A 22,032-nucleotide genomic window follows, 5' to 3' on the forward strand; every position below is an offset into this window, starting at 1 on the left:
CGCTTTTGGGAACGTTTCGATAGGAACGGCGAAGATTCAACCTTGAGTGGATGTTGGGGTTTTAGGAAACCAGACTCAAATGTGGAATTTGGAGCTGACTGAGGTGTGTTGGAGATCAATCCTCTAGTGACCCATGATCCATCTGACTTTTCAAGTGTGGTCGTCTCTGATGTTCGTAGAGTTCTCTCACTAGAATGTGTTAATCCATCCTGAGATGTTGTCCCTCTTACGTGTCGAGAAGAAGATGAGCTGAGTTTAGCATTCTCCTGATGCATTGAAGTTGTTTGTGCATGTATCAGATGTTCTTCTGAATCTTCGAGAATTACTTGAACTTCGGGGATGATGCTCTGAGCCAGCTGATTGTTGTGATTTGCGTCAATCAACGGATTTTTTTTTTATTTGGGAGGGATAGCCTGATTACTCTCCTCGAGTGTGGCTGAAGACACTGCGTTCTTCAAGGAATTTTTCTGATGATTCTCATGAGGATCAATTTGTTGCTGGGACTCACGAATCGATGCATTAGAATTCATAGCTGATTTAGCTGAGGCACTTCTCTGCATATCAACACTGGTTTGGTAGGCCACTCGGAATGGATTCTGACGCTTTGATGTTATCTTTCTGGAAGAAGACTGTGACGATGACAGCATGGGTTGGGAAGATGAAGACCTGAGTTTCGGTGTTGTTCGCTTGGATCCGCGTTTAAGAGCAACAGCTGCTGGGGTACTCGTCCTCGAGTATTTTCTGCAGAGAAGTGAGCTCTGCACGGATCTTGGGCGCTGTCCAGGACGTCCTCTAGCTACTCTTTCCTTCTGTGGTGATGGGCTATTATAGGGAACCGATGCTGAACTACATCCTGCTGCCGCTAAATTGTCAAATGCTCCACTGGTCACTGTCGCAGAACGTAAGCTACGACGAAAAGGAGGATCCAGGGAAGGAGGATTATCTATAAAAGAAATAAACCCATTTTTTTCCTTTGGAAAGTACATCTACTGTGAATATCACTTCTCACTATCCCGACAAGAATTTACATCATTTTTATTTTTCAATGGTCCACAGAGGCTTTCAAGTACATTTAGTCGTTCCTGGATGACTGACACTTTCCAATGTTACACGTCGTAGCAAGAATGAGATGAAATTGTTGTCATTCAGTTGGATATGGACTCAATATAGCTTGCTCCATTGGACGGTATGATACTTTAGGAGTCCTATCCGAAGGCCCAAGCCTCTCAAAAATTTCGAATTTCTCGTTTGGACAAATGGACGAAGCTACATCCTTCATTTTGATAAATAAATTTGGGTTGCAAAATCGATTTTGTCACCCAGGAATGGAATGGACTAGATTCACCGAATGTAGGAATCGACATGAGGTTATATATTGTTACTTTCCACCGAAAATTATGCTAATTAAATAGATATTTACCCTTCTCCTCACTGTCGTCACTTCCACCACTATTTTGATGATTCATTTCAAGGCTAATTACAAACAGTTAATTAGTCAGTCTTGCACTTTGGTCAGCACTCGAGGCGATAAACTCACACTGCTTGACGACAATAGCGAAAGTGACAAAATGTCGGGTGCTCGTGCCACTCAGAGTGACTGAGTCACTACGAGAACCATCTCGCGAAAGGCGGCAATTCAAATTCACATCAGGATTTACTTAGTCATTTCACTTTTTACCAAATCTTTTCTTCATTTTTTTATAAATGCTCTGCAAAAAACTTCCACTCAATACAGCATTTACAGTTTGCGCACATAAGATATATTATTTCGTCATTATATATACTCAAATATTCCATTTACTCGATGCCAAAGCTGGCATGAACCATTGCTGTTACATTCAAATTTTCGTTCGTCAATAAATGAATAATTAGATTGCTCATCACGTCTTGCAAAATAGTATCCAATTAATTGAGAGTTTTGGGGGTAAAGTTGATCTTGATCAGAACTGTCAAAAGTATTTACAACGTTTTAAACGTTGATAATGTGGCGAAGTGTGTTCTTAACAATGTCAATAAGTTTCATGCAACCATTCCCTTTGTAATTAATGTCCTGAAATAATATTTTCAACAGTGAAGGAATACACACAGGAATACACTGACTCGTGTTCAGTATTTATTCCGAATTCGTCTCCTTTCAACTCTCTATGGTATATTTCAAGGCTGTATCGGCAGTTGAACGTTTGTATGTACTAGTGTTCGTGTGTGATGAGAATCCTCGAGTGAAAATTTTCTCGGATATAAGGAGAAAGTCTCTCAAAAAAAAAATTAGTTGTAACAAAGTGAGTAATTGATTATTGTTGCTTTTGAAGTGACCATAAATGATAAGTCAAGATGGCACGACCAAAGAAGAGAGCACATTCAAGGAAATGGACATGTGTTTTGAAGTAAGTAACCTCCAATTTTTCATTAATTCCAACATTTCCAACTGTTACAATTATTGTATTGAAATTTCTGATGCCCAAATTACATTTTTAGACTTATTTATTATGTAGCAATTGTCAAATCGTCCCTAAATGCAGTGAAAGAAATTGTGAATAATGAAAGTCCGAGAATGTTGGTAAAATTGTATCTCCATAACAGTCAGTCCATATCGTGGTATCCATTCAATTTATTTAGACTCATTGTCAGGCTCAAATTTGTGGATAGAGAATTTTCAGAGAATCAATTATGAGTATTTCGTTATGAGTTTATGAACTAAAAAATGTTGAAATCATCGGTTGTATTGTATCGGTTATATCGGCTGTTCTTTGAACGAAATCCTGCATGACAGATTATATTTGAACAGTTGATTGGTTGCTGTGCTATCCTCTGAAATAAATATCAATAAAATGATTCTAGTCGAAAGGCCAAATTGGAGAAGCGAAGTGGACAGCTAACACTGGATGAGGGCATGAGCGAAGGTGCAATTTCTAGCGAAGGTAGCATGCAGCAGCTGAAAGAAATAGTGAACAGCAGTGATGTAGATGCTGGCACAAGATCAACCATCACAACACAGGTGAGTAGTGCGAGAAATGTGAACCTTTCCTCATTCAAAGATAGTAATAGTTGTGCAGAGATTGATCTGCAAGTAATGCGAGAGGTTTTTGACACTGCAAAAACTGATTTTCACCAAGTATTGCATGAACTTGGTGAATCTAATCTTGTTCAATCACCACATAATGGTGATATCCAAAACCACAGATTGCAATCGTTAGGAAACTACAGCACAAATATAGTAGATCATGAGATCACTATGGAAACAGAGGAAGAAAATATTGATAAAAGTATTGCATGTGATTCCATACCTCCGTCGCAGTGCTCAGATTCTGATATAGCTGCCTGTATAAACGTAAGTGGACCTCATGCTCATCAACTAGAGGTCTATTAGTCATGAAATGTTTTCCACCCTTGAATCCCCGCATGAGTCCTCCTCTCCCATTAGTGGTATTAAGAACTACGGACAGTTGTTCAAAAGCTGCGTCAGGAAGTATGAAAGACAGAAAACTTCCGCTCTGAATCAGCGTGCAAAGCTGCCACCCACAAAGTCTCCAATTTTGCAATATAATGTAGGTGATACATCACAAATAGATTATGTAGAAACGAACCGGGTCCATTCTTCCATTCATTTACATGATGCAATGAATGTAGAACATCTCCCAGCTAGCCAAGCATTCAAGATATGGGAAGGTCAAGAACACGAACTTGGTGAAAGATCGGAACCCAGTGTATTTCCAGTGGATAACTTCGGCAGGAGCAATACAAATTCTGCGTTCACGTCGAGATCTTTCTCAAATCCCACCGACGGCGGGCACCAAGAAGCTGTCTCTAGTGATGAATCCGTTGATGAGTTCGATGAGTTTGATAATGATTATTCCTCATTGTACACCGAATCTTCATACGAAATGAGTGACGTAGAAGAAGATTTTGATTCTGACGACTCTGAATTGAGCAACTTGTCCATTGACACTTCAGAAGATATAGAAACAGCTAGCATTAATGAAGATAACGGTGAAGATGATTTCTTCGAGGCACAAATGGAGGGGCGTCGTATTAGTGACATAAATTATGTTCCGTGAACTTCATGCTAAATTCGATGATCATAGGAAGGCCCACAATGGCAATTGTCCAGGTCGATTCACTGATCTACGTTGCTATAAATTCTATGATCTAGGAATGAAAACAAAACTGTTCTTCATTTGTTTGTATTGTAAACATAAGGATACAATTTGGACTGATAATCCCGAATCGGAAGACAAGCTATCCATCCACGACGGTTTTGTGGCTGGAATGTTGACATCAGGATCCGGTTATTCTGGAGGACAAGAACTACTCGCTGCAATGAGTGTGCGTACCATGTCAGCAAGAATTTATCGTAAAAATCGTGAAAATTTGGTACCCGTCATCGAGCAGCTATGCAATGATGAAATAAAGGCGGCAGGTGTTCGAGAGAGAGAATTGGCGATCAAAGCCAATAACACAACTCCCGAAGGAAAACCAAAAGCTGAAGTTATCGGTGACTGCCAGTGGAGTAAGCGATCATATAAAGATGGGCGATATGATGCACTTTCTGGTGTAGCCGTTCTGGTAAGTGCCTTAACCGGCCTTATACTTTATATGGGCGTTCGTAATAAGTTTTGTTTAGTTGATGCTCGTGCTGAGTCTCTTGGTATCGAACCAGAAGCTCATACATGCTATAAGAATTGGGGTCGTAATCAGGCTTCTACTGCAATGGAAGCCGATATTATTGTGTCCGGTTTCAATGAGAGTATTGAAAAGCATGATATAATATATGATACATACATTGGCGATGGAGATAGTAGCACTTATAATGCTATTGTATGTTCCCAGCCTTATCTTGCGTATGGAGTTTCTGTTAAGAAACTGGAATGTATCAATCATTTATTTCGTTGTCTTTGCAAGGCTCTCAGGATTATTGCAAAAATGACCGCTTTAGCGTCATTACCTCGGGGGAAAATTGGGCCGCTTCGCAAGCGCGTGTTTCACAGTGGCTTCCACATGAGAATGCATGTTGAGAAACGAAGTAAAGAAATTTCGGAGCAAGATACCACTGAGCAAGAAAAGGAGACTGAGTTGTTCAAAGCTATAGTCACTATGATAGGACATTTCTTTGGCGACCATTCTCGATGTGACTCCACGTTCGAGGATTGCGATCACTCAGAAGAAAATATGATCCCATATCTGGAAACAGTTGGCATGAAGCCAAAAATTGAGAAAGCAGTTGACAATCTTGCCTGAAATGTTACGAGTTTGTTAGCAGATAAAACAACGAACCCTGCAGAGGCGTTCAATTCTATTCTTAATAAGTTGGCGGGGGGAAGGCGTATCAATTTTTCTCAACGAGAGGCATACTTGTTGAGGGCACAACTTGCAGTCCCACAGTTCAATAATCAAGATGCATTGAGTAAACTGTGCCAATATCTAGGAATTACAGCGCCTCCAGTGGTTCTTCGAATGGAAGCAGCCAGAAGAGCACAAAATATTCAAACAGCAGAATCTCGTGCAGCAAAAGGTCGAAAGCACCGACATAAACGAGGGACTGATAAAAATTATGGTTTGAACTGTAATGCACCGGACATGCCTAAAGAAGTCTATGACGCTTTTCTTGAGGTTCATTTCGATAAACTGAGGGATCGGCAGAGGAGAAGACACGAAATAGAACGAGCAACCGTAGAACAAAGCAAGTCTCCACAATGGTTAGAATTACGCCGAACTATGCTGACAGCATCAAAATTTGGAGCGATATGTAATAGGCGAGATTCCACCTCCTGTCAAAAGCTAGTGGAGAGCATTTGCTATCCACAATTTCTCAATACCGCCGAAATTAGGTATGGTCTGAATAACGAAAAAACTGCTATTGCAGTTTTGGCGACTGAGCTTAACACTGAGATAAGAACTTGTGGCCTCTTTATTGATGAAAACATTCCATACCTGGGTGCTAGTCCTGACGGTCTTATTGGAAACGATGGAATTGTCGAAATAAAATGTTTAGCTTTGGCCGAGGATTGCACCCCCCCAAGCGGGAGTGGAGAAGTTTCCATCTTATAGGAGGTTTTTCGACAGAAAAAATCCCAAGATGATGAACAAGAAGCATCCTTATTATTTCCAAGTGCAAGGACAGTTACATGTGACAGGAAGACAGTATTGTATTTTTGCACTATGGACCCCTCACGGTATAATGCCCACTCGCGTGCTCAAAGACGATGATTTTTGGTTGAAGAATATGGAGCCCAAATTGATAAGATTCTACGAAGCCTGTGTCCTCCCAGAAATTATCGATGGAAGGAAATCGAGAGGAATGCCCATTCGGGATCCTGAGTACATAACTCAAGCAAAGGCTAGAAAGGACAAAGAAGCCGAAGAGAAGAGGAACAAGCAGAAGGCTGGTGATGCAGAGAGTTCTTCAAGAAAAAGAACTCGCACAAGCCAGAAACGGAGACCTGATGAAAATTCCGATGCAGGCGCTGACTGCGATGAGGTTTCAGACTCCGAGGAGAGGTCAAAATTTCCGAATGCCTCAAAACCTTCAAATGCAGGAGTGAGAGGAAAGAATGATCACTCGATTCTTATCAGTGATGATGGAGCACGAGAAACGGAAGAATGGCAGAGTCAAGAAAAGGAGGAGAATAGTGATGCAGTGAGTTCGCCTAGAAAAAGAACTCGCATCAGCAAGAAACGAAGACCTGCTAAAGATACTGATACAGGCACAGACAGCGAAGAGATTTCAAAATCTCGGAAGAGATCAACTCTTGCAACTGCCTCTGAACCGTTAAATCAAAGAGTGAGTGAAAAGAGAAAGAGTGATGACTGGATTGTTATCAGTGATGATGAAGAGAGAGAGGTGGAAGAATGGGAGAGTCAAGCCGTTGAAATAATAATTCGTAGTATAAGCATAGCCGAAGTAATTCCAGAAATTTAATCAGTCAACACCTTTTTAAGCAGTGCAGCGGTAGATGCTTTTCTACGAATAGTTGAAGAAAACTCAGATATTCACGTGCATTTCTCACATTACTTCCCTTACCCAAACTTGGTCAAACCATCCACTACGACTCGTGATTTGCAAATCATTGGAGGTAACTCATTCAGGCATTGGTTTTGTATATTTTACGATGGTTCCAATGTCTTTGCTTACGATAGTGCAGGACGCATGGAGTATGAATGTCTGAGACATGAAGAGAAGCGATACATCGCAAAACGCTATCCTCTCGTAACTCCCATTGATGTCATCTTTCAGCCCACAACTCGTCAGCCAGATGACTGTAGTTGTGGCGTTTATGCTGCTGCTTTTGCGACGACGATCGCTTTATGTGATGGAGATCCAACAATGGTGTCCCGGATAGAATATTCACGAAATGCGAGCGAAATGAGGAATCATCTGATCACTATTCTTCAACAAAATAGACGCCTACAATTTCCAAGTCGGGATGTTGAAGTCTAGACTTTGTAGTTCTAACTATTCTAGACTTTGAGCTGCGTTCTGATCATGCATTGAGCTGTGAGTCAAAAAATGAACCAAGAGCTCAGCTTCTCACACGCTCATGATCTGTAGCGTATTTCAAACTATGCGATGTGATAGGTAAGGTGAGCTCAAACAGGAGGACCATGGATTGATTGACAATCTATGGGGGTGAGTGGAGGGCCTCTCTTAGATTTAAAGAAAAATTCAAAGATTCTAATAAATTAGAATAGGTGTCATTTATTCCAAAACTGTGGCGAGAAATGGAGATGTATCATGAGTAAACATAGTAAGGTAGGGTACTGAAGGCAGACATCAGAATTCCTCTTATATATTCTACAATGACGACAGTAACGATGAAAAGGTCATCATAACCTAATGGTCTTGTTTCAGTCCTCGGGCGGGAGCAGTTGAAACCTTTTTGAACACAGATCGTCATTCCAAGGCATTATGAATTAACAAGTTCCAGGAAAATAGAGAATATAATGGTATGAAACTTTGAGAAGCATCATTTCTTTAGAAAAAATCCATTCTGTTCCACCATTTCCCTACTCGATCGCATGATGAATATCGTCAGATAGATATTCACCGAATTGTTGAATGATTACTTACAGGTTGTCTTCACACTTGTCGAAACTGGAGCAATAAAAAATGGAAGCCCCGGAATTAATTTGCAATGACGAGGCTCCGAGAAAACAGTCAAGACTATCATCTGCAAGATTTTCGGATCTATGGAAATACACCTTAATCATTCTTCGTAGTTTTACTCATGGATGAGGCAGATCAACGTTGACTTAATGAGTATGAGACGCAGACATTCTATTGATAACATGCCATCATTAGTCAAGTCATTCCTTAGTAATCATTCTCATTTATCATGAAAATACAATGTCATTATGCATGCATACGTGTAAAAAAATCAATAGAAAAACGAATTGAGATTTCATCGAAATTCCATTGTAATTCAATTGCATAATTCTATAATTTTTTTGTGCCACTTCTGTAGGAGAAATTCAATAGAAAAGTCAATAGATTTTCATTTTTATACGAAATTCTTGAGCATAGATTTTCTAAGATTTTTCCGCTGTATTTCAATTTGTTTCTCATAATAAAATCAAAGAAAAAAGAATTTGAGAATTCATGTCTAAGCATTTAATAGGAAAATGAAATCTACTGAATTTTGTATTAAACTTTGCCTATAGAAATGGCGAAAAAAAGAAATAGAATTTTGCAATAGAATTCTAGTAGAATTCCAATAGAAATTCGTTGGAATTTCTATTCGTTTTTCAATTGAATTTTTTTATACGTGCAGTGCCGCATAATGAACTCTTCAAATGTCATTAACGGCTATCCTGAGCGAGACTTTCCTTACTAATCAAATGAATAATCAAACATGATGGCCTTTTTTCTTATTGCAGACAACAGAAGCTACCTGGGTTCCAATCTGTTCCCTCCAGTTACCCTGGATGGTTAGGTTGAGGATGAACTTGCAAATTTTTTGATATAATAATGCTGTCCATCAACATCGTTGAACACTTACATTGCTGGAGACGTACTCATAATGACGTTTTACTTCAATGGTGGACAATGAAAAACAGAGTTATCGAAACTAATATTTGATTGGATGGAAGTGAAATTCAATCATAGTTTACGAGTCGAGTCGAGTTGTTGAGAGAGCGACGTCCAATTCATCTCTAGGAAACAAAACGATGAAACTCTCAATCTTACATTAATTTTAATAGATTTGCCCAATGAATCGTACTTTGAAGAAAAATCATTGGTAGATCATGAATTCCATATGTTCATCATTCTTACATTCGCTAGTAATTTGAATTGCAGGAGAAGAATATTTATGACCTACTCCCACCTCGATCAGAACATCGATGATTCCTGTATTATCGACGATGACATTTATCGTTGTGTATGGATATGCGTGTATCGACTCAATGTCATCATTCTCACCAGGAAAATTAACGAATGGAAGGACATAAGAGGTTGCTGAAGGTGTAACATGTTATATCAACTTGTGTGAGGAATAGGGAGCTTTATCTGTGTAGTGATAGATCACGTTGACATACAAAAACTTATTAGCTACGAAAAATCTGATAGGTCATAGAAGGTTATGTCTGACTACTGCAAAATTTGGGAAAAAAGGTGTGTTGTTACTGAGTGACGTAGATTCATTTGCAAAAATCTTTGGTTTGTTGCCGTATTATTTAGATTGTAAATATGCAGGGGGATTATTTGTTCATATCATGTTATTATTGTGTTATTACAGATAAATTCTCCATTGATTTCCGATACAATAGCACATACCCACATCACGATTGGTCTCATGCAAAAGTAGATTATCGACTCCTAGAAGACCTCAGAGTCATAACACATAATTTCATTGAGGTTTTAAGTTGAACACGAGTGTCGAGACCTCGTCAAACTTCAGCATATTCTTGAACGCCTCTGTAGAAGCGGTCAAGCTTGTTCCAAGGGAAAATGCATCTCTTCGAAAGTGTCCAATCATCGATAACATATCCTCTACTCCGTCGAACTAGGAATTCCAACACTCTACTGGAAGAAAGACGACCGCAAGCTGTAAATGGATTCCTCAACAAAGTCCTGAAGAGAGTAATGAAGGAACCTTGCCTGATAAGAAAAGAAGGTCTATCTCGGTTCATGTTGAAACTCCATGTTAACCTCTCCAGACCCTTCGTGACATCTAGAAGTGCATCGGAGTCCGACACGGGCTATACTAAGAACAGGAAGGCAATGGAAAAAACAGTCAAACTCCAAAATATTTATAGCTCCAGTCTTGTTGGTCAAGTATTCCATTGAGGTAATAAGAATCCAACCTGCTTCTCCACGAAGAAAAAACCGGAATACGTCGAAGTCTGCTATATCTTTATCTCCATAAACCTCAAGACTCATTGGGAGCAGTAAAATCGAGTCTGGTGATACGTGAAACCTTTCAGATGTAGACTCTTTGAAATTTCAGACCTAGACTCTTTGCACGGAGTGTATTGGAGTTATTTAATGTCTCCACCAGTACAGAGATAGGCTCACCCCTCTCTGACAACCCTGAACAGGACTAACGTTGCTCTCTGTTCTCGTTAGTCATTAGTTTTGCAACTCTGTAAGATTGATTGTGAAGAAAAAAAAGTGTTCAATCTGTTGAATTTATGAGATTTTTACTTCAGCTGATCTAATCCTGACACACATTTTTTTTTTACCAAATGACTTATTACACATAAGAGCGTCAGTTGATTTATTAACACGTGCGATGTTTTTCATTAAGACTCTACAAAGATTGCAATCTCGATATTCTAATTACGCGATATATATATTTAATTCTACTCAATCATTATTCCCAGTTCCAATTCCACATTACACCATCCGAATTCCACATTGTACACTTCAAACTCATAAATATTCGATCCATCGTGTGGAATTTGACATGTCTAATTGAAGCATTGAAAAAAAAACAGAATTCATAGAACTTGGCAGGAGCGTTGGTGATTCATTTTTCTCAGTTCTACATGCTCAAATCATGCCTGACAAGTTACCCATACCAAATTTGACAATTGAAAATTTGAACTATACAATGGGAAATTCCATTGCATTATGTGTAATTACTACACTGTAATTTATTCGAATTGAAGATGCATATCGTATAACTGATTGCGAAAATTAAAATTTCTGTATACAAGATCTTGATACAAACCTCGAATGTGCCAATAAAAGTATAGACGCCATTGTACATAATAATGCTGCGTGTCGTTTCACCGACAAAATTTCATCACCCATAAAAAAAAGCTCATGATGTATTATTCTGAACCCAAAAGTTTTGAAGATATTTGCATAATACTGAAGCCAAGAATTCTAGAGTATTTCACTTTCATCAAAACATGTTTGTAGATCCTTTTGGAGATGTTTCTGCAACTAGGGGATTATGAGGGAAATGCCATTTACATTTCTTGTTAGAAATTTGATAATGTGTAGGAAATGTTCTATGACATTCTCTTCTAAATCCAATCGTTTTCGATGAATTTTCTAAATACTAAAGTCAACATTTTTTGATGCACTCAATTTTATGAAAGTACTTCTCTAGATAATTTCCAAAATATCTGGGAAACTGATAGATTTGGAGGAAAATGTAATTGACTATTATATATCGGGAGTTTAATGATCTTAAAAAAATTATTGTGACATTTTGATCAATCATTTTCGATAATTAAGTGTTAAAATGGTGAGAGAGGTGAAAAAAAAGTAATTCATGAACTGTTTTTCCTCGATATCTCGTGAACTGTAGAATCGAAGGACAAAAAATATAAGAAGACACATTTCGAAAATTGAATTCCCCATAAAAATTATTTGAGGGATTTTTTTAATAGACTTGATGTTGCAGGAGAGATCTATTGCATTCTTATCATCTTTGAACATCCCAAAAATTTTCTAATCGTTGCAACAGATCTTTCTCGACTGGGGGAGTCTTGGAGCCATTTTTTCATTCCTCCTGACGTTTCCCTCAATTTTTTGTCGTTATTTCACTGATGAAATGGTGAAAGATGTGAAAAATACTAAATCTGTCAATAGCTTTTCGACGATATCTTGTGAACTATTGAGTCTAGAGGAAAAAGTAACAAAAGAAAAAATGTAGAAAATTGAATTCGTCACAAAAAATTATTATTGATTTTTTTGTATAAATTCGATAATTCAGGATATATCCACGATTCCCTATCACCCCCCACCCCTAACTACTCATTATGAACTGATTCTATTAATTGAACACCCTGAAGAATACATTGAAAATCGTCAAAACATATCGAACTTTAAATGTATTCTTAGGAGTTTTTTATTGATAGAATTGGTTCATTATTTAATACCAGAATGAACCTCTCGCAATTTACAATTTCAATCACCATTCGATTCTCACTCTTCAAATGATAGTTTATGAACATCTTAGTTATTATGACGAGTATATTAGCAATTATAGAATTGTTTTTCAATATTGTTAACAAAGAGCTTTCATGAAAAATTAGGAAAGATAGGAGGAAATTACAATGATCAATAAAAAAAAGCCTATAATTGTTGGAGGTTATTTTTCATCGGTTGGAGGAAACGACGGGGTGGTATATTATCAAGAGATCATAAAATGATCCATCCCGCAGAATTTTTTTTTCCATGATATTTCATGACATTTAGGTCATAATTTTTGTCAGATATCAACTCCTCGGAGCTGTCAAAATCCTTGAGGGTAATTAATTTGCGTATGCCTACATGATATATCACAACACAGATAAGTATTTCTATTTCCCACAGCATATGAGATAATCAAACTTCAATTACTTATGACTTTTTATTTATTGTTCTTGTAAAAATAATGAAAATGAGCATCTGAATGAAGAGTGAGGAATTGCTTGTAGGTTATGCTCCTGAAATGAATGAGAACCAATGCTGCCATCTCTGAGTTCATTCGGAACTCTCGCTTTGTTGCCCCAACCTCACTCATGTCGGTGGAATTATCGGTTCATTGGGGATTTCAATGATTTTTTATGCTATCCGCATCAATTACAGCCGTGTTTGATTTTACCAGGTGTCATTTCATTATCACTACACTGTCAATTCGCTTTTATTCATTTGATGACAAAATCAAAAAATATTAATAAAAATCTATTGCTAGGGATCTGTGGTAAGGATCCTGTAAAATTTTTAATCGATTTATCAAAAAAGGAAATTGTTAGCTTGTTCTTCATAATGTTATACACCGAGATTCGAATTCTCATACCGATTCATTTCGGTTTACTATGAAAAAAATTGGATTCAAATTCGGACATGGTTCCGTCCGTAATTTGTAGGTTCCATTGCCTCTTAAAAGGGAAGAAGAGGAAAATTTCAAGAGAGTAAGAAATCAATAGATGAATGAACAATCAATGTGTGCCTTTTATTTGGATAATATACAATAGAAAAAACGTTCCACTTGTACATTGGGAGGACGTTGAAAAATATGAACATGTATTCAACAAAAATATTTCAAAACAAAGAGACCGCCGTCTCAATTACTGCATCGCCAAGTGCTCTATCAATAGCTGATCAACCCAATCTCGTTCAATCTGTTGATCTACTTGATCATTCCACCAATCTCCTCCCATCATCTGTGGAGGCAAATACGAAAATATTTCGCTTCGGCACAGTGGACATGTCCGTGTGATTAACTGCTGCACACATGCGACACAGATGCGATGATTACAGGAGTTCAATTTTTGAACTTTCTCTCTCGACTCGCATACGCAGCATTCTTTTTAATAAAAAAAGATTGAATCATTAGTACATCAACTAGGGAAGGGCGGGACAGAGTAGAAGGTAAAAAGGTGTAATGGCTAATTATTTCCGTAGCGAAGAAGTCCATAAGATTAGATCGAATCGACCATCCGATGAGTTTAGGAAAAAAATCTCAGAATTCGAGAAATAACGCAGAATTTCCATGAATGGCCCCCTCATATAGAAGCGTTCGTTCTTCTTGAGAATATACAGGCTGTTTCAGAATGACTTTCAAACTCTTCGTGAGTATATGCATTAGAGTACTCGGAACTCGGGAAAAATAGTTGAAAAATTCCCTGTGACCTCAATTTTGAATTGTTGAAGATTGAAAATGACCAATCAGATGGACGGGTTACAGCGCGGGGGAAGTGGTGGGGACGGAGCAAGTCGATGCGGCAACCGTGTCGCACAGTGTTACTCACTGTGACTACATTCACGTTTGATGCGCTCGCGTATAGATGTATCGGTCGGAGAGAAAGAGATCCCTTCCATGAATGGAGAGAAGGATATAATTTTCATGAGGTGTCCAGTAATTAAATGATAATTCCTCAATTTACATCGGGTAGTTTTCGTAATGACCGTGAATGTGGAAACTAAAGTCACATATCATGAGTTGTGTGATCTTTCGTAGTATTCCGAGCTAGCTGGATTCCAAATAATTTCGCCAGAGTAGGTAGGCAGACTTTTTCAGGAGATTCGTCAATACATCTCAGGGAAATCCCTCAGGACTGTTTTCTAGATATTCCTCAGAGTGTCTTCATGACATTCCTCATGCATGTATCCAGGATATTCCTCCGGAAAATCCTAAGCAATCGCCTAAAGAAATTCTAGAGGAATGTCTTGGGAAATGTCCTAAGGAAATTCTTGGGGAGTGTCTTGAGGAAATTATTGAGGAATGTCCTAAGGAAATTCCTGAGGAATGTCCTGAGAAAATGCTTGAGGAAAATCGTGAGAAAATTCCGGAGCAATTTCCTGAGGAATGTTGTTTTAAGAGTATTTCCTCAGGAGATTCCTCAAAAATTTCCTCATGATATTCCGCAAGAATTTCCTTAGGAATTTCCTTAGGGATTCATCAAGAGTTTCCTCAGGAATTTTCTCAAGAAATTCCTCAGGATATTACTCAGGAATTTTTCCAGAACATTCCTCAGGAATTTGCTCAGGACATTTCTCAGGAATTTTTCCCGGATATTCCTCAGGAATTTCTTCAGAACATTCCTGAAAACATTCCCCAGGTACTTTCCTCAGAAATTTCTCCCGGACATTCCTCAGAATTTTACGGAGGAATCCTCCGGATACATTTCTGAGGAATGTCATGGAAACATTCTGAGGAATATTCTGGGAACATTCCTGAGGAATTTCTCCAAGGAAATTCTGAAGCATTCTCGGACGATGTCAAGTTTTTGTCATGTAAATTTATTCATTTTGCGTCTAGTTTCATTTCATACATAGCTTCGGCCTGTCATCGAATGGAATATCTCAATTTCACTCAAGCAACGGAGGGCTATTCATTTATATTACGAAAGGATTTTAACTAGTGTTGACAAACGAATGTTCATGCGCTGATAATTCATTTGTAAGAATACACATGAACATGAAAACTCTTTCCTTACATATCACAAACACCAATGAAATTTGGTGCACTGTCGTGCACTCATCTTTCACGAGTGAACGTGATTGTAAGTTTTCCCCGCACTTGCTCACACCGCTAAGATATGGTGCATTCTTACGCACTCACACTTCATCGATGCTTGCGAGTACGAGCGTAAAATCCAATGTTTATGCAAAATAAACTGACCGATTCCATTCATAACTTCAGCCTGGTATTGAATGCGATATCTTCATTTCATTCGAGCAACCGAGGGCTATTTATTCATGTTGCAAAAGGATTTTAAGGATGTTCGATACCCTTTTAGCCAAAATTGACGTTGTTTTTATTTTTCTGGCAAATTATCGATGGGAGTGACGTAAAAAAATATAACGATTTTGTGGTTTGTCATTCTTTAATGGTTCACGAAGTTGCGTAGTGGTGCGATAATTTTCATGCGTTTTTTCTACAGTTTTGTGATTCTTTTTAAAAGTTTAGAGAAAATGCAGGAAAATGTTCGCACCACCTTAAAATTTCGTCAGTCATTAAATAATGACAAAACGCAAAAACGTTATATTTTTTCACGTCAATTCCATCATAAGTTTGCCAGAAAAATTACAAAAACGTGAATTTTGGCAGAAAGGGTGTAGAACATCCTTAACTAGTGTTGATGAACAAAAATTCATGCACTGATAATTCACTTGCATGAATATGCATGACCATCGGAATCCTTTCCTTACATATCACAAACACCAATGGAATCTGGTGCACTCATCTTTCACGAGTGAACGTGATTGTAAATTTTCCCCACACTTGCCTACATCTATGAGATATGGTGCATTTCCACGCACTCATACTTCATCGATGCTTGCGAGTTCGGGCGTGAAATCCAATGTTTAGGCCAAGTAAACTGACTCGCATCCTCTATAACTTGCCTGGAATTCAATTCGATATCTTAATTTATTGAAGCAACCAATGAAATTCGGTGCACTTCTCATGAGTGTTGGCGACTTTCAGAGGTTCGAAGGTTCATCCACAAATTGTGTCACGGAAAATTAAATAATTGAGGGACTTATCCAGTCGTCGTTACATGACGTTGAAAAGGAATCATATGAGGAATTGAAAATGATAAGAACAAAAAATATGTAATGATACAGTGATTGTGGTGGTCGCGAAGATAGTTTGCGTGCTCTGGCAGTCATTCGGGCTAGGCTGCGTTTAGCCATTTCAGTAGTTAGACGGACACTCCGTTCATCTTTCTCACCATCGTTCTAATCGTATCTGTGCGTTCTTAACCCTCCTTTTCAACTCAAATTCTGCGCTCTATTTTTTAAAGTTTCTGCGTCGTTTTTCATGGGTCAATGGTGAACCCTAGTAAACCTATGCTGGTACAGGTAGCTTTATTAGCACTTTGACGCGTGCCGGAGCTTTCCGTAAAAAAATTCGGTTTCACGAGGAATCGAACTTGACTGTTACTGTCACTGTTGTTTGATAGTGAATGATCTTCAGTAACTCTCAATGTCACAGTCCTACCACTTTTCTTAGCCGCTAAATGTTTCCAACCATGGAACCTCTCTTACATTTATGTTCACCTTATCTTGTACGCATTTTGATACTAGTAACAAAATCATCAATGATGATCAACTGTATATGAACATATTTGGAGTATCGACCCTTGAAAAATCTACAAAAGAAAATCATTGTGTGAAGACATGTATGCAAGCAATGCGTGTTCAATATTTTGTAGACTCCAAAGATGTGTACATATCGATCAGATGATGAATCATGCATAATTTTCTTATTTTTTTTGGCTCCTCCCCGCCTGGTTCTTCTCCTCTTCACTGGAGGTTCTCCTTCATCATCAACATCCACATCAAGAACATCGTCAACCACCACAACCTCGGGCGATTCTTCTCTGTTTTCTGTCTATATATAAATAACCAACTCGTTATTATTTGACAGAGTATGGTCTATTTTGCATAGATATTCAGATTGAGTCATAAGAAAACCAAGATCAAATGGGCTACTCCGCTATGGGCCATATCAAGAGAGTTCGCAGCATCTGCTGACTCTGTGTTCTCTGCAAATTGCGCATCCTCTGTAGGTTGTGCCGCAACTCCAGCGATCAACTGGGGACTCTGTGGAGCTACAACTGGATCTTCATCTGCAGTTTCGGCTTGATCTCCGTGTCCCAGGTCATCTGTAGGTTCGACAGCCTCTGGTGTGCCTGCGGCATCTGTAGGTTGTGCAATATCCGCAGGTTCCGTAAGAGCAGCAGGTTCTGCGATCTCCATAGCAGGTCGACGTGGACCACCGCGACCTCTCCTCGGAGGAGCTGCCTCGCCAGCTGCGACAGTTCGTCGACGTTGATTCCTGGGATTCGTTCGCTGTGCTCGAGGACGAGCTCGTGGAGGTGCGGGTGCAGGTTCAAGTTCGAGATGAACTTCTGGAAGTACTTCCTGGTTTTGATCCTGTGCAGTACGTCGAGATTGCCTCCTGGGATTCGTTTGCTGTGCTCGTGGAGGTGTAGGTACAGATTCAGGTTCAGGTGGAACCGCTGGAACTGCATCAGGATTTTGATCCTCAGCGGCACGTCGATGCTGCCTTCTGGCATTTGTTCGCTGTCCTCGTGGACGTGCTCGTGGAGGTGCTCGTGAAGGTGCAAGTATAGGTTCAGGTTCGTTTCCGTCTTCAGAAATAATCGGTGGAACCTCTGGAACTGCACCCACATTCTGATCTTCAGCTGCACGTTGGGGTGGACGACTACGGGCCCTCCTTGGATGATCCACCTCACCAGTTAGGGCGTTTCGTGGACGGTGACTTCTAGCGTTGGAATTGTTTCGCTGAGCTCGTGGAGGTGCTGGTGCCGGTGCATCAGGCATAAGCTCACGATCGAAAACTGTGGTGACAATGAAGGAAGTGATGAAAGTATATGAAAGGAAGGATTATCATGTCTTATTTCCAATTCCAATTTGGTTATTACGTTCATAGATTCGTTTCCGTCTTCTAACAAACAATTGGTTTTCAACGAATCCACCTGTGAATGGAAACGTCAAAATTGAGTGCCATCATACGGTTAAATTTATGAGATAGTGAGCATACTAGCGCCAGGAGTTGCATCAAGGTGTATATCTTCAGGGGCGTAGATTCCGTCATCATCAACTGGCATGCGCTCTCTCTCATCGAACTGGAAAACTAATTATTTCACAATTGAGTATGACTATCTTTTTCCCTAAAGAGCAATGAAATTTTATTTTTTCAAAAACCTCTGGACAGATGCATCATCCTCAGATTTCCGATCGATGTCAAAAATTCTCCAACAGTCAGTCTAGCAACAAAAATGTAATTTCCAGTATTGCATTTCCTCTAATGTGCTAATATAATAGAACATAATATTATACTGATTCAATTCCAGCTGATTCTTATATCTCAATATGGCTGCATCCTGCACTTGGAGATTCAATGGTCTCCAATTCCTAATGCGACCTCCGTTCGCCAATTTTTTGTAATCGGAGACAGCTCTATCGATGATGTTGGAGTGTTTGGCTGTTCAAATTGAAGAAATTGAAAAAATACATAAATACAATTTCGTAATACATTGAATATTCATGTGGTGATAAAATTAGTTCACTTCTATTGCACTCATGGAAAGTCGCCCAGGTGGACAACTAAAATTATTTACGATCGATCGGACCCTAGACCCGTGAGGCATGGGTTTGAGTCTAGCTTGAAACATTAGTATATTTAACCTTCTGGAAACCCTCGAATGACAGTCAAGAGGCTGAACATTACCAAAGGAACGGTAGGAAAATATACTTCGATGAGGCGTCATTGGTGGACGTCGATGCGGGCCGTCCACCAATGGAGGTTTTGCAAGGGGAAAATGAGAAAAAACTAAGCCTGAGATTGGATGATCCTGAGAAAGAGCCGATTTCTACGGTTTCCACCTGATTTTCCACCTAGGAAGACCTGAAAACTCTACAAACCCTTGAATGAAGGAGTAAATGGAAGTTGTTAGTCTCCTAATAACTACACAAATCCATGAATAAAGGAATAAATTGAGGACTGCGCTCGTGACCAATCCCAGTTTTCATTTTATGTCGATTTTGTGGGACAAGTTCGAGGCAAAATCGCTTATGAATCGGCGGGACGAGACAGAGACGCAACCCTAGTGGAAAAACCTAAGGCAGAGGCGTAACATACTTAATCAGAATTTCGGATCGGACTTGATCAGTTTCTGATCGAGACCTGAACAGAATTTCCACTCGGGTATGAGTGAATTTGAGAGTGAAATTCGTAAGTGTCCTGGTAGCTCAGATGGTGAGAGCACCCGTCTCGACATTGGGAGGTCCCGGGTTCGATTCCCGGCTAGAAAGTTACTAATTTATTCTCTCAAAAAAAAATTGAATTTAATTAATGCCTAATGATGGAAGGCGGAGAAACCCTANTCTCGACATTGGGAGGTCCCGGGTTCGATTCCCGGCTAGAAAGTTACTAATTTATTCTCTCAAAAAAAAATTGAATTTAATTAATGCCTAATGATGGAAGGCGGAGAAACCCTAGTGGAAAAACCTACGGCAGAGGCGTAACATGCCTGATCACAATTTCGGATCGGACTTGATCAGTTTCCGATCGAGACCTGAATAGATTTTCCAGTTGGGAAGTCATTTACTGAGGACACTCTCGGAGCATCAGAACCTTCTGGCATCACGACGGTGTGATGATTATTAGGGTTCACTTCAAGAACATTTCGTGTACTATTCTCCTAAGAGAGAGATGAAAAATCATCATCTAACTTCCTCCTGTGGGCAGCCCATAATAAATTGGAGGATTAATTTGTGTGCTTACTCATCATCTTCCATATTGGCTGATGTACTCCAATGCGTTTCTGAGTATGCAAGTGGAAATTTTCACATGTGTTGTTGGTGCGTACTGGATTTCTGAACACCGACATAAAATTGTGCAAGGGCACCCAGAAAGTTCTCAAGTATCGTCCTAACTCCTGTAGCCCCGGTTGCATCTCTCTGTCAATGAGCGCAGTGATATGCTGCGCTCCATCTGGGATCTTCTCCGCCGGTAAATGCGCCAAGGCTTATACCTTTTCCAGTATGTATTCACAACCGATGATCCCGAGACCATCCCATTTCTTCCCGATTGCCTGTGGAATTGTAACGCAACGGTAATTGCAATAATATCTGTTAGTGTCTATTCGTCATGTATTATTGTATCAGCCGTCAGCCCGTGGATGGCCACGGACTGGAGTCATACAAAGGATCAAGCCCTAGGGGTCAGACAGAGGGTCACAGTTCAACCCATTGAACATCGAACGTCTCGAATCGTCTCGGTGTGAGAGGAGTGGGGCGTGCCTCGATGTTTTAGTGCGCCATAAGAAAGGCCTGCGTGCGCACGCACACCACCATACAGTGGCGAGAAGAGGGGTACTGTGAGGTTGTTCAATGGGTTAATGTTCAAAGCAAGCATCAAGGTTTAGAGTTGAATTGAAAGTATATGCCTCGGTATCATACTAATGATCATGAGTCAAACAATGAGGGTCAAACTAGATCTTAATTGGTAAAATTCGAGTTGACGGTGAACCTTTTGAAGTAATTTTTTTACTATCAAAGCAATTATCAATGTTCAGGGAACAAACTGAATATTGATAGCCAAACATTCAGTCAAACTATAATCTTCCAAGCGTCTTTGTGCCTATGAATGATCCTTTGTCTTTGTCTCTATTCCTTGAAATTTACCGCATAAATGTATGCAACTCACTTGTTTATAATGAAATAAACAACCACAGATATTCGCTTGTGGGAAGTTCGTCCTGAAGCTATTTATTTGCGCAATTTCAAAGTCTCCAGTTATTGTCGTGACATTCTCTCTCAATAAAGGGATCATCTCCAACACTCTTTCCCAGATTGCATTATACATGCTAGTTGTTTGCGATGATGCAAACACGACAATACCCGGGAATCCCTAACGAAATTTCCATAATAGAATATTTCTACCCTATCAACACAATTCCACTATGTTAAAACCTACTGAATCCAATTTCCTGAAGTGGATGGTATACACCTGCTTGAAGCCAGGTATAGGACATGTGATTTATTAGCAGGAGAAAAATGAATAATGAAAATCCAAGGACAGTTATAATGATAATGTAACTGAAATAGGTATTCCCGTCACGAGAAAGTTCTGCTAGTAACTATCTGCGAGGCGGATCTGGTACATCACGTCTGAATGACGAAACTTTATTTTCTTTATTTTCACACCCTGATGAAAATTGCCATCACTTTCATCCCAAAACGTACCTTTCAATCATAAGCGAAGGAAACTACTTTTTAACGAGAATTCAAGCGATAGTATGATGTTATTTATAGAAAAAGTCTTGAAGTGATCTTATGCTAAGGTACTTTTTGCTAAATTGATTCCTCACAATCAATTAGAAATTGTATGCTAACTAGCCAGAATCTCGGTCATCTGATAGGGAGCCGACGCCATTTTCTCCCTAGCTCTCTGGATATTTGATGCCAGAATGGACGGATGGAAGCATTATGTCTGTGGATAACTTTGAAAAATGAATTTTATGGAAAGGGTTCTCTTATTTTGAATACGTATCCAAACGCATGATAACTGACGTATCATGCTCTCATTAGTTGGAGCCGGGATAGGATGCATTCAT

At 39.3% G+C, this 22,032-nt stretch overlaps 2 protein-coding genes across 2 annotated transcripts; one reads left to right on the forward strand and one right to left on the reverse strand.

Annotated features, from left to right (window-relative positions):
• Nucleotides 1-6,175: 6,175 nt before the first annotated feature.
• On the forward strand, nt 6,176-6,916 carry LOC107042383. The gene has a single exon (XM_015263420.1). The coding sequence runs from the start codon at nt 6,176-6,178 to the stop codon at nt 6,914-6,916; it is 741 nt and encodes a 246-aa protein (XP_015118906.1).
• A 10,431-nt stretch (nt 6,917-17,347) lies between these two features.
• LOC107042384 (synapsin-1-like) lies at nt 17,348-18,232 on the reverse strand. The gene has a single exon (XM_015263421.1). The coding sequence runs from the start codon at nt 18,230-18,232 to the stop codon at nt 17,348-17,350; it is 885 nt and encodes a 294-aa protein (XP_015118907.1).
• Between the last annotated feature and the right edge of the window lie 3,800 nt (nt 18,233-22,032).

This window comes from Diachasma alloeum, unplaced genomic scaffold, assembly GCF_001412515.2.
Source record: "Diachasma alloeum isolate Michigan unplaced genomic scaffold, Dall2.0 Dall_scaffold_00444, whole genome shotgun sequence".
In the NCBI taxonomy this organism is placed as follows: Eukaryota; Metazoa; Arthropoda; class Insecta; order Hymenoptera; family Braconidae; genus Diachasma; species Diachasma alloeum.